Source organism: Chiloscyllium plagiosum, unplaced genomic scaffold (assembly GCF_037043375.1).
Source record: "Chiloscyllium plagiosum isolate Xiang-an unplaced genomic scaffold, Cpla_swu_hap1 HiC_scaffold_18, whole genome shotgun sequence".
NCBI classification, from domain to species: Eukaryota; Metazoa; Chordata; class Chondrichthyes; order Orectolobiformes; family Hemiscylliidae; genus Chiloscyllium; species Chiloscyllium plagiosum.
This window is the reverse complement of record NW_028270156.1, coordinates 40,338,296-40,352,356: the sequence shown is the minus strand read 5'-3', so window position 1 is coordinate 40,352,356 and position 14,061 is coordinate 40,338,296. Positions and strand designations below refer to the sequence as shown.

Here is a 14,061-nt window from a genome sequence, read left to right as displayed (position 1 = left end):
TCTCTGCAATCTCTCTTGCCTGCAGGAACCTGAGTTTGAATTTACCATTTGCCAAAGGGTGTGTGTTTTTGGAATGTTGTGGGTATTGGAACAGCTCCTTTGTTAAGTTGTGTTTTCAAGTTGGTTAGGTTTCCAAATAGTTGCAATTTTAAATTTGTTTTCTTTTGTTCATATTTCAACTGTAGTGTGTAAATAAATTCTGATTTGCTTAAAGCAGAGTGGATTGACCAGCTGCATCATTCCTGGAATATCCACTTAACATCTGACATTAAAACAAGAACAAGGGCTATCTTTTTAAAGCGTTTTGAGGTGGTCTGGCCTGGCCCATAACACTCCCATTAGAACAGCACTTCATAACTACATGATTGCTTGTGAAGTCCTTTGGGACACTCAGTCCAGGAAAGACACAATATGAATGCAAGTGGTTTCTTTATTTAGAAAGAAAAACATTTTCTTCTTTCTCCAACCACACTAGCATAACATTAGCATTTATGACCGTTTTGTTCAGAAAATTAATGAAGCTATGAAAATTAATGTCAAGTCCTGATTGTATATTTCTGCAGAAACAAATATAAAATTAAAACAAATTAAGAGAAACTGTTTCAGTTTCAGAAATGACAACTGGCAAAAGCAGACAGCAGATGTGAATTGTTTTTGCATGATAATCACTGATCAAGACTGCACTGCATGAAAGGCTGATGGAAGCAGTAAATGTAGTTTGCCCACCATTTTACTATGTTCATACATATCGTATACATTTAACTTTCAAACAATATTAGAGGGAAGATCAAAGTTAAAAAAAAGTAGGATAATGCGTAAAGAGTGAGGAAGTGAGACTAATTGGACTGTTGCAATAAACAGCCAGCAAATGCGTGATATGCTGAAAGGTATTTTTTGTATTATTAGATGGCGATTCTGAATCCAAATTGCATCTACACTCCAAATAATGAAAGGCGAAATGTTTCCCATCTCTGAAATCATTAAATTCATAATATCCTTGGTTTGAATATGATTAAGTCATAATAGTAGATTTTACAAATGTAGTTGGAGCAGTAAAAGAACTCAAAAGACTTTCTGATAAACTTCACCCTAGGCCAAATTTTGGAACATGCCTGCAATGGCTCAGTTCAACCTAAGTTAACCAACTTCCCCATAACCAGCATATTATCCATTCACGTATCTATGGGGAGTTCTCTCAGACATGCCCTCCTTACCAACAGAATGTGGAGCTTCGTAATATTTCTGAAAAATGCTGACTTTAAGTATCACATAGTTGTTCTTTGCAAAGAAGGCAACACCTGCAATACTCATACTGCCTCATCATCTCTTTCAGTTAAATACTCAATGCACATAGATTTTGCAAAAACTGTCATGTAGCCAATACAAATTTCAGAGTCAACCTTCTGAGAACAGACTTCTAGACCATGAATTGCATGGTAACTGGAATAAACCACTTCAAGAGGAAAAAAAAAGAAAATCACCAACCTACCTTCTGGTTGATGGTCAAAGACCAAGACAGTGACCAGAAATACATCGAGTATAATACATACATAAGCAGAAGGGAGAAAGTGTCACAGCAAGCGAGAGACAGAGATAAAATATTTGGTCTTCTTCAAATTAATCATCTTTTATTCTAGCACCAGAAGCTATACAAGGGTATAGTATGATCAAACTTCAAGAAGTTGATTTATGGTCAGTATCAGAATAGTTGTGTACAACCTTTCAATGATCCAGCTCAAAGAGCAAATCTCAAACCAAGTTACAAATCTGCTGAACTTGTACTCAGAGACCATTCACAGTCAAACCTAAAAAATATCAGCAGGAGTTTCTCAAATTCCACACTTATGAAGTAGATCCATCTTTGTAATACCTGGTCAGAGTATTCTGGAAAATCTTGTAAAACTCTGTAGGTACATTTTGCAGGCACATGACCACATATAGCTGGACACATTCAGCTGCTATGAGGACATCAGGAAAGGACTACCACAGTTTTGTAAATTATACGTATAATTGTCAGTTAAAAGTGAAATGTGAGAATTAAATACTCATCTTTACATATACACACGTTATGCTGTGGAAGCATATTTGTTTACAAACATATAAAAATACTTGTTAACTAGTTTGATAAGAAAATAATGTATAAAAGTATATAGCAAAACATTTAATCATCTTCAATGGAAGGATCAATTCCATCTCTTTATATTACATGAGGAAAAAATCAACTACAATTTAGCACTTTGAATCCCTTATCCCAAAATACACTCACATCAAAGGAAGACAAATAGAAAGACTTGGAACTCCTCAACAATGATGTGAAATTGTTTTAAAATAATAAAAAAGAAAATCTAGAATGTTCATGTCCAGTGAGATCACAGATTCTTAGCCACATTGTTTCTTGAAAATCTCTCTGGACTGTTAAAATAAATACAGTAGACTGACTGGATTTGGCCACTGGAACAAACTGCAGCATTACATGAAACTCAGACTCTTACCAACAATGAAGTGCTGTTTAAGGCTTATTTCTGTGTGTGTTATCCAGGGCAAAATAAAAGTCAGTTCACTCTTACTTGCTGCCCTTTCTTCATTATCAACTTTTTTTCTTGGAAATAAAGGATCCTTATGTACAATAGCTGATTAGCATGTAACCATAGCACTAGAAGTTAAATGGCACTTGGGACAAGACATGTAAGCATGGATTTTAAAACACTTCACAAGGCAAATTAGCTCAAATCAACTTACATTCCAAATTTTCTTTCATAATTAGTAGAAATATCATTCCTGAAACAAATAGAACTGAGACACAAATAGAACTGCAACATACTCAGTAGCAGCCTTAGTGTTTGTTTCCTTAAAATTTAACCTGGAATCTTGAGGAAAGAGTGGCAAAATTCCCTGCTCCTCAAGAGCATTACACAGCAAATTTCTTCATCAGACTAAGGCTCTCTGCGGCCAAACAGTAAGCATGCAGGTAAAGGGGCAATACTGATAGACACACAAAAGGATTCTGAAGGCAGAAATAGGAACATGTGGTTTGGCAAATCTGGGTGAGTACAGGAACAACATCTCAAAATAGGACACAGTGACAGCCACTACTATCTTTCTCATTCCGTGAAGGTTCTGGAGAAGGAGGACATTCTTGCTCTTGAAATCTTCTGCAAGGAGGACGAGAGAAAAAGACAAGTCAATTATTCTCTTTTTGCCTGAAAACATAGTTTTATAGTATTGTAGAGCAGAAATGATCACCATTTGGCCAATCACACAGAACGAACAATTAGTTCTAATCCCTCACTTTTTGTTCACAGCCTTGCAGATTTACTTTTTTGCCAACATTTTCAAAATTGCTGTTCGACCAGTTGTCAATAGCCCATGAGATTTTGCAATCCAGAACATCACAAAAAGATTCTGATTCCCCCATCTGGCTCTTTGACCAGTTCTCTCTTCTGGATAATAACCATTCTGCCAATGGAAACAGTTTATCCTTATTTTTTCTACTAACTCAAACAATTGCAATCTTGCCTTACCCCATTCTACTCCAGCCCTAAACTTCTCCAGTCTCTCCACTAAGTGAATCTCATCAACTCTGGGACCATCTTATTGCTGTTCCTTTGCACCCTCTTAAAAGGCCTTCAGTGAAGGCTGTTGCCCCGGACTAAGAAAATACACCAGCTGAGGCCAAAGTTGCAATTTCTAACTGTTCAGCATTATCGTCCTACTTTTGGATTCTACTTGTAAAGCCAAGAATCCTCGAAGCTTTAAAAAGACTCTTACTTGTTTTGACATCGTCAGAGATGTGTTTAAGTGAACCCCTAAATAACTCTGCTCATATGCTACCTTTAAGATTGTACCATTTTGCATATTTTGCCTCTATGTACTTTGGAAGTATCACTTCCAACTTCTCTGTTCACTAAATTTCAACTGTAAAGTTGAATATGAATATGCATATGCAGTCCTTAAAACAGCTGTGTGAAGGAAGCTGGAAGAGATGCATGAGTTTAAATAATTTCTGGGCTGAAGAGGATGCACCATGCAACTTTTTGGAACTCTCTCAAACAAGTACGCTGCTTTAGAAAACGTAGGGGGTGATGGACTCTCAGGAGAACACAACACAGACAGCCAAGTTTCTGGCACCCAGACTGGCTCCAAAATAACAAAGGGTATGTCAGGTTCCAAGTGATTGATTGTGATAGGGAACTCTAGTCAGAGAACAGACACATTTTTGTGGCCAACAGCAAAAAGTCAGAATGGTATATGTTGCTTCCCTGGTGCCAGGATCAATAATATCTCAGAGTGTGCAGAATATTCTGAAAATTTAAGTGGGACCAGGAGACCGTTATACATATTGGAAGTAACGATATAGGAAGGGAAAAAGGAGGAGATTCAGAAGGAAGAATATAGGAAGTTAGGCAAGAATTTAAAAAGGAGGCCCTCAAGAATAGTAATATATGGATTACTCCTGGTGCTACAAGCTAGTGAGGGTAGGAACACAGCAGAAGAGTTTGTGGTTGAGGAGCTGGGAGGGTAGAAGGGTTCACATTGTTGGATTATTGGATTCTCTTCTGGGCCAGATGTGACTTGTATAAGATGGATGGATTGCACCTGAATTGAAAGGGGACTAATATATTGGTAGGGAGATTTGCCCGAGCTGCTTGGGAGGATTTAAACTAATAAGTTGGGGGTGATGGGATCTCAGCGATTGCGAGGAAAGAGATCAGCGGGAGATGATTACAGGTGGGAAGAGGAGCAAGTCGAACAGTCTGAGCAGGCAGGAACAAAGCAGAGAGCAAGGTAAATTAAACTGCATTTATTTCAATGCAAGAAGCCTAACAGTGAACGCAGATAAACACAGGGCATGATTAGGGACGTAGGACTGGGATATCATAGCAACTGCAGAGACATGGCTCAGGGATGGACAGAATTGGTACTTTAACGTTCCAGGATATAAAAGGTTATAGGAAAGATAGAAAGGAGGGGGAGTGGCGTTTTTGGTAAGGGATAACATTATGGCTGTATTTGAGGATATTCCTGGGAATATGTATACAGGGAGGTTATTTGGGTGCAAACATAGAAATAAGAAAGGGATTATTACCTTATTTGGATTGTGCTACAGACCCCACCCCAGTAGTCAGCAGACATTGAGAAACAAATAGGGCTGACCTTATAGAGATTTATAAAATCATGAGGGGCATGGATAGAATAAATACACAAGGTCTTTTCCCTGGGGCGGGGAAGTCCAGACCTATAGATTTAGGATGAGAAGGGAAAAAGATATAAAAGTGACCAAAAGGAACTTTTTCACGCAAAGGGTGATGCCTGTATGGCATGAGCTGCCAGAGAAAGTGGAGGAGGCTGGTACAATTGCAGCATTTAAAAAGGCATCTGGGATGAGATTAGGTTCGGATAACTGGCTGGCATGGACGAGTTGGACTGAAGGGTCTGTTTCTGTGCTGTACATATCTACGACTCTATGAGATCTAAGTTACCTTTAAGAATAATAGGGTGACAATGGTAGGGGATTTTAACTTTCAAAACATAGACTGGGACTGCCATGGATTTAAAGGTTTAGATGGAGAGGAATGTGTTAGGTGTTTAAAAGACAATTTTCTGATTCAGTATGTGGATGTACCTACGAGAGAAGGTGCAAAACTCGACGTACTCTTGGGAAATAAGGCAGGGCAGGTGACCGAGGTGTCAGTGGGGGAGCACTTTGGGGCCAGCGACGATAATTCTATTAGTTTCAAAATAGTGATGGGAAAGGATAGACCGGAACTAAAAGTTGAAGTTCTAGATTGGAGGAAGGCCAATTTTGATGGTATTAGGCAAGAACTTTCAAAAGTTGATTGGGTGCAGACTTTCGCAGGGAAAGGGACAGCTGGAAAATGGGAAGCCTTCAAAAATGCGATGATGAGTGTCCAGAGACAGTATATTCCTGTTAGGGTGAAAGGCAAGGCTGGTAGGTATAGGGAATGCTGGATGACTCAAAAAATTGAGGTTTTGTTTAAGAAAAAAAAAGGAAGCATACGTCAGGTATAGACAGTAGAGATTAAGTGACTCCTTAGAAGAGTATAAAAGGCAGTAGAATTAGAATCCTTACAGTGTGGAAACAGACCCTTCGGCCCAACAAGCCCACACGGCCCTCCAGAGAGTAACCCCCCCCCCCCCCAACGCATTCCCCTGCCCCATTATCCTATATTTACCCCCATTTAATGCACCAAACCTCTCATCCCTGAGCACTATGGGCAATTTAGTGTGGCCAATTTACCTAACCTGGACATCATTTGGCTTGTTGGCGGAAACTGGAGCACCCAGAGGAAACCCACGCAGACACAGGGACAATGTGCAAACTCCACACACAAAATCGCCCGAGGCTGAAATTGAACCCGGATCCCTAATGCTGCAAGTACCAGTACTAACCACTGAGCCACTACGCTTAAAAGGGAAATCGGGAGGGCCAACAGGGAACATGAGATAGCTTTGGCAAATAGAGTTAAGGAGAATCCAAAGGGTTTTTACAAATACATTAAAGGGTAACTAGGGAGAGAATAGGGCTCATCAAAGATCAGCAAGGCAACCTTTGTGAGGAGCCACAGGAACTGGAGGGAAGATACTAAACGAGTATTTTGCATCAGTGTTTACTATGGAGAAGGACATGGAAGATACAGAATGTGGGAAAATACATGGTGACATCTTGAAAAAGGTCCATATTACAGAGGTGGTGGAGCTGGATGTTTTTAAAAAGCATAAAAATGTGAATAAACCCCCAGGACCTGATCAGGTGTAACCTAGAACGCTGTGGGAAGGTACTGAAGTGATTGCTGGGCCTCTTACTGAGAGATTGGTATCATCAATAATTACAGGTGAGGTGCCGGAAGACTGGAGGTTGGCTAACGTAGTGCCATTATTTAAGAAATGTGGCAAGGACAAGCCAGGAAACTATAAACCAGTGAGCTTGATATCTGGGGTGGGCAAGTTGTTGGAAGGAATCCTGAGGTATAGGATTTACATGTATTTGGAAAAGGCAAGGACTGATTAGGGATAGTCAACACGGCTTTGTGTGGGTGAAATCACACCTCACTAACTTATAGAGATGTACAGCATGGAAACAGACCCTTTGGTCCAACCCGTCCATACCAACCAGATATCCCAACTCAATCTAGTCCCACCTGCCAGCATCTGGCCCATATCCCTCCAAACCCTTCCTATTCATAATCTGTATTAGAGGTGCTGGAAAAGCCTTCCTGAACAGCTGTGCTTTTCCAGCACCTCTAATCCAGAATCTGGTTTCCAGCATCTGCAGTCATTGCTTTTACCTTCCTATTTATAAACCTATCCAAATGCCTCTTAAATGCTGCAATTGTACCAGCCTCCACCACTTTCTCTGGCAGCTCATTCCATAAACTAACCACACTCTGTGTGAAGAAGTTGCCCAACTTGATTGGGTTTTTTGAAAAACAGAGGATTGATGAGGGCAGAGCAGTGATGTGATCTTTATGGACTTCAGTAAGGCGTTCAACAAGGTTCCTCATGGGACAATGATTGGCAAGGTTAGATCACATGGGATACAGAGAGAACTAGCCATTTGCATACAGAAGACAAAGGGTGGTGGAGGGCTGCCTTTCAGATTGGAGGCCTGTGACCAGTAGTGTGCCACAAGGATAATCTGCTTTTCGTCATTTATATAAATGATTTAGATATGAACATAAAAGGTATAGTTAGTAAATTTGCAGAGGACACTAAAATTAGAGGTGTAGTGGACAGCGAAGAAGGTTACCTCAGAGTACAACAGGATTTTGATCAGATAGGCCAAGGGGCTGAGGAGTGGCAGATGGAGTATAATTTAGATAAATGTGAGGGTGCTGCATTTTGGAAAGGCTAATCAGGGCAAGACTTATACACTTAGTGGTAAGGCCCTGGGGAATGTTGCTGAATGAAGACACCTCGGAGTGCAAGTTCACAGTTCCTTGAAAGTGGTCTCGGGTAGATTGGATCGTTTAATATGTTTTCCTCTATTAGTTAGTGCATTGAATATAGAAGTTGGGAGGTCATGTTGTGGCTGTACAGGACATTTGTTGAGCCACTTTTGGAATATTGCATGCAATTCTAGTCTCCCTTCTATAAGAAGAATGCTATGGTACTTGAAAGGGTTCAGAAATGATTTACAAGGACGTTGCCAGGGTTAGAAGGTTTGAGCTACTGGGAGAGGCCGAATAGGCTGGGAGGGGCGATCTTATACAGGTATATAAAATCATGAGGGGCATGGATCGGGTAAATAGACAAGATCTTTTCCCTGGGTTGCGGAGTCCAGAACAAGAGGTCATAAGTTTAGGGTGAGAAGGGAAAGATTTACAAGGGACCTCAGGAGCAACTTTTTCATGCAGAGATTGGTGTGTATGGAATGAGCTGCCACAGGAAGTGGTGGATGCTGGTACAGTTACAACAGTCAAAAGACATTTGGATGGATATACAAATAAGGAGGGTTTAGAGGGATATGGGCCAAGTGCTGGCAAATGGTACTAGAATAATCTAGGATAACTAGTCAGCATGGACAAGTTGGACGAAGGGTCTGTTTCTGCTGTACATCTGTATGACGCTGTAAGAGTTAAAAGTTATTTGTAGTTCATCTACTGTTTACAAAACGTCAGTGACTTTGGAAATAAGATTATGGGCTGTGTGGCTTTAATTGCTGAACAAACTAGTTTGGAGGAGGCCCTGTCCTACAGACTGCCTAACAAAATACAGGAGTTACAGTCCTTTCTATATACTGTGACTGACTGTTGGGCCTTTTTTAAAAAAAAAACTCCTTTTGTTTATTTTTTAAACCCTTATCATCTCAACAGATTTGTTTTGTCTTATCTGTGTGTCATTGCATAAATTTGGGATTAATTCTGCACAGTGACTTAGTCGTCAACCAGTTTTACTATGGAAAAAATCTTTACTTCCAATAACCAAATTATTTTTTTTAAAACAGAATCCTGCACATTTCCTTTATTCTGGAAAATAGTACAAAATAGAAAAAAATGATAATTTGTGTGATTAATAAAACATTTACATTTTTGGTACAGTACAGAATAGTAGGATTAAATTTACCATCACATTACTCCCAAACTTGTAAGACATTCTCTTCATTCTTTACTACAGGCCCAACCTTGGTACAACCTGTGCTGTGATTGGTCCACAGTGATCCCCTACAGATTATGCAAAACTATAATGACTTTATCAATAAGTCAATTATGCTCAAGCCTCCTGATAACAGATGTGCAATCCATGAGGCCATTTTCTCAAATTAGGTAGTTCTGCCTTAAACATGATTTCTCCAACACTTTCTACTTTTGACAGCCAGTGTAATTTCTGATGTCAAATATATTGAAACATAGCATGTTAACAAAGTCATTCATTAAAATTCACAGCTTGTCTGTCAATGACTAATTCTTCTCAGTACACTCAAATTTTAAACAGTGAAGAAGTTGATAAGTTCAACACAAAAGGAAAAGAGTTAATAACTGATGTTTGAATAAGCTGATTATTTTTCACCCTTCAACGATCAATCTTTGTTCCCCCAATCTTTTCTACCACTATTTATCATTTGACAAAATTTTAAAAATCCTCATTAAGTAAAATTTTGAATTGCATTGTTGCTGCACTTGCAACTTCTAACAAATCCCTCCCATTCAAGGAAATAACTGGAGGTACTCAGTTTTATATCCAAGGTTTTTAAAATAAAACTTCAGTCCTATAATCGCAGAAATTTGAAGGAGAATTCTAAATCTAATCTGACATTCAATTTCCAATGCAAATCTGCAAACTTCACTGCAGTCACTCCTGAAGCAAGATAATAAACTATTAGGAGCTAACTATTCCCACCTTATAACTCGGACTAGTTCATGAAAAGCTTGGTCTACATTCAATCGAATTTTGGCTGAAGCCTCCATGTATGTTACTTTGAGCTGCCTTGCAAGTTGCTGCCCTTCTTCTGATGTCACCTGTAGAATGAAAATAAAAAAAAAATTACATGTATTCTGTATTGAAGCATTTTGCACAAGTTGCATTAAGAAAATACACTGGAGAAGGGTGGTACAAGACCATTTGAGAACGTTTGGACCTAAATCCTGGAATAAAATTCAATCAAGCCAGTCATGGTGAACAATACTGCTTTGCCAGCCTTTCCCATGTAAAAAGCTGTTAAAATTTCAATAACTCGAGTCCCACATTAGACAGATTGGAAACATTTGTTCCATTAACATTTGTTTAAAAAGATCAAATTGAGGAAACATAGATTTAAGCTTTGAGAAGAAAGTGTTTTTATGTGGAATAACAACATGATAAGCAGTATGGTGAACAACAAATTATTCCAAGCATTGACCTTGGAAATCTAAGTTGTTCCAAATCTATGAGCTTCCCCACAAGATAATCCTACTTCAAAAGAAAAACCTTTTCCTCAGTTGAGGGATAACAAGTCAGCAGCATACAAGTAAAAAGCTAATTACCACCTCAGAACAATCTCCTCCAAAAACATTTCCTTCCCATCAGGTTTGCACTGCAGCACGATACAAGCTTCGATAGTTATAAACAGCGTCTTCGATGATTTAGATTTTCCGATAGTTAGATAGTCATTTCTGCAACATAGATGGGAGTTGAACACTGGGGCACTGCAGAATCTTCGATGCAGCTGACTAGGAACTGCCTAGCAATTGAAGGTTCTGCTGGGCAATTGCCCGACACCTTTAACCCTCCGAAAGTATCCATTTAAAACAGGGGCTTCTGCTGCAGTTAAGTAAATATTCAGGAATGGCTAGACTCTAAAGATCAAGTTTCATGCCTGGTATATATTGGTATCTCCTCACAAACATGGAGCTCTTTCTTAATGTCATTTCGCTTCTTTTTCTAAACAATCTGTATGCAATTGCCACTGCTTCAAAAGTCCAGTCCTGTCGTTATAATCAAAATTTCCCTCATCTATCTGGGCCTCTCCGTCTTCTTTGATTGTTAACTGCATCATCTATCTTCAATTTTCTTACTTGATTTCACTCCTATGCATTCAAGCATCTCCAAAAGGAACTTTCTGCATCCACAACATTATCTCTAACGTTAATAAAAGATCTATGATGTTCCTGTTTCTTTATTTACAAGTTGTCCCGTGGTTGCATTATCAAAACATACAAGGTCTGTTTCCAGAATAACACATACATCCTCTCTCTGCTATCAGAATACTTGTCCAAAATGCTTGGATGAGTCTTAATTTCTTCCAATTAAACACTAAGAAGACTTAAGCCACAATTTTTGGGTCGCAACACAAACTCCATGCTTGTCTCATCCATAACCAGTAACCTCTAGTCTCATCTATCACAATCTAGGGAGGAGATAGCATTGGCACCAAATCATGGCTCAAAATTATTTATTGTAGAGAGATGTAATGCAAGACTGGCAGATGGCAAACATTATAGAAACATGATAAAAAGGAAGACAAACTATAAGCAGGAAATTATAGACAGATAGCTTAACACTGTTTGTCAAAAAATTAATGAAATCCTACTGAAAGCAGAGAGATTAGAACATTGAGAAACCCAAAAAAATTAATGAGTGGTTAGCATAGATTTCAAAAATAAATTTAATATGACTAATATAGTAAGTTTGTTTTGAAGAGGTAAGACAGACAGAAAAGAGTAATGCAGTAAATGTAATTTATTGAAGACTTTGTGAAAATCTCAATAAGTTGCAATATAACAGACAAATGCATAAGGTCGGGTGATAAAAGACAGGACAGATAACCAGCTGTCTTTAAGCATCAGTGCTGATAATTTTAGAATCAACAATTTCAAGTTTGTACATGACAAAATCGATGGAAATAATCAAAACCGAGGAGTGCAATAAATTACAAGGAGACATTTACAAACTTGCAGAATGGCCATAAGAAAGGTAAGTGGGATTAATATTCAATGCTAATATTATTCACATTCTTTACAGAAGAAAATCTGCAACTGGTAAGCCCATGCCTGTCAACCCAGTTAAGTTCTCGTTATCAACACCTGGGGGTTTGTGCTAAAACTGCAAAACTCTGAGACTAAATCAAGTCTGACTTGGTCGGTCTATAAGGTATGATACTGTGAGAATGACTAACTATGTCTCAGGTACCACTATCACCATTCCTGGGTATGTCTGTCCCACTGACTGCAATCATCTATATTGGGTTGATTCTAAGTGGTATACAGCTGAGATGAAGTGCAGTGGGATTCCTTCATATCGACTCTGTACCCCAGGAAGGCTCATGGAATTAGATCAAAAATTGACAATTTAGTGAATACCACATTAACCACTCTCCAAACTCTTCAGCTGATGAATCAGTTCTCCCCATTTTGGTCAACAACTGCGAAGAAGCAATAAAGGGTAGCAAGGGTGCACAATGCACTCTAGATGGGTGGTACTATTATTGATCAAGCTCACCAAGACCGACAGTTCACAGCTGTTAGTCTAGGTTTGTGGCATGTGCTGAAAGAACCAAAAACTACTTGACCTCAACCATCAACCTGGGTGCAGATGTGACAACAGTGCCTACTGGTGAGACTACATCTCAAGTATTGCATACAGTTTGGGCCTCCTTGTTTTAAAGAAGAATATAAATGCATTTGGGAAAGTTCACAAAATTAATTCAAGAGAGGAAAGGTTTGTCTTATGAGGAAAGATTGAGCATATTAGGCCTATGCACACTACAGTTCAGAACAATGACAGGAGATATAGCTATATTCTTTCACTCTTCACAAGCTCAGACATAAAAAGCCCACTGACAATTGTTCAGCACCATGTTAACTCCTCAGATATTGAAGCTGTGTTATGTCCATTAAAATTTGGACAATATCCAGACTTGGGCTGATAAGCAGCAACATTAATGCCATACAGTGCCAAGCAATGACTAAATCCAACTACTGCCCTGGACATTTAATGATATTGCTATTGCTGAATCTTACACCAACACAGATTACAGTTGACCAGAAATCTAATTGGTTTATAAACACTGCAACTACTAAAGCTTGGAATTCTGCAGCAATTAACTCACTTCATTCATCACAGATGCCTGTGCACCACCGACAAGGCACACGTTAGAACTGTGATAGAATATTACCCCCTCACATCCCCAAAAACACTCAAGCAATTTAGCACCATCCAGGACAAAGCAGTCTGCTCGACTGGCATCCCATCCACTGGTGTTTAAGACGGACTCTCTTTATCACCAACACACATCTACAGCAGTGTGTACCAGCAATAAGATGTACTGCAGTAACTCATCCAAGCTCCTTCAACAACTTCCAAACCTATAATCTCAACCATCTTGCAAGACAAGGGCAGCAGATCCATGGGAACACCATCACCAGCTAACAGGCCACATAACATCCTGACTTAGATCTATAATCACCAGTCCTTCACTGCCATTGGGTCAAAATCCTGGAACTCTTCACAATTTTGGAGGTTTGTAGTTCAGATTGTAAGTTTCCTCGCTGAGCTGGCAAGTTTGTTTTCAGACATTTTATCATCACGCTAGGTAACATCAGTGAGCCTCCAATGAAGTGCTGGTATGCTGTCCCGCTTTCTATGTGTGTCTTGGTCTGTTCAGGTGGGTGATATCATTTCTGGTTCTTATTCTCACAGGTTGGTAAATGGGGTCCAAATCAACATGTTTATTGATGGAGTTCCAGTTTGAATGCCAGGTCTGTAGGAATTCTGTCCGTGTCTCTGTTTAGCCTGTCTGAGGATAGATGTGTTGTCCCAGTCGAAGTAGTGTTCTTGGACACCAAGAAGGCAACTTGACATCTTCTCTAGAGAATCAGAGAATGAGTTATACATCTTGCCCTAGCCAGCCATGTTCACCTCCAACATATTCTTTTCTTTACAAGAAACAAGTAAATGGGAGACATGAAAAATCAGGGTGTATATTTCCATTGAATAGAATTAATTTAAATAGTGTAATGGAACAAAGGCACTTGGGCTTACAAATACCTAAAATATTAAAAAGTAGTCAGACAGGTGAACAAGGCCATAAAAGAAAACAAGGATATATATTTAGAGAGAGAGAAC

General features: G+C 39.1%; 1 protein-coding gene across 3 annotated transcripts in view; it reads right to left on the bottom strand.

Moving 5' to 3' along the window:
* Window positions 1-414: 414 nt before the first annotated feature.
* rras2 (RAS related 2) overlaps window positions 415-14,061 on the bottom strand; it is a 95,559-nt gene continuing 81,912 nt past the window's right edge. For all 3 annotated transcript variants that reach the window (XM_043705818.2, XM_043705819.2, XM_043705820.2), the window contains exons 5-6: window positions 9,859-9,977; window positions 415-3,152 (exon numbers count right to left, since the gene is read on the bottom strand). In XM_043705818.2, coding sequence (XP_043561753.1) covers window positions 3,065-3,152; window positions 9,859-9,977 — 207 coding nt within the window. In that variant the 3' untranslated portion in view covers window positions 415-3,064. The remainder of the gene's footprint in view (window positions 3,153-9,858; window positions 9,978-14,061) is intronic.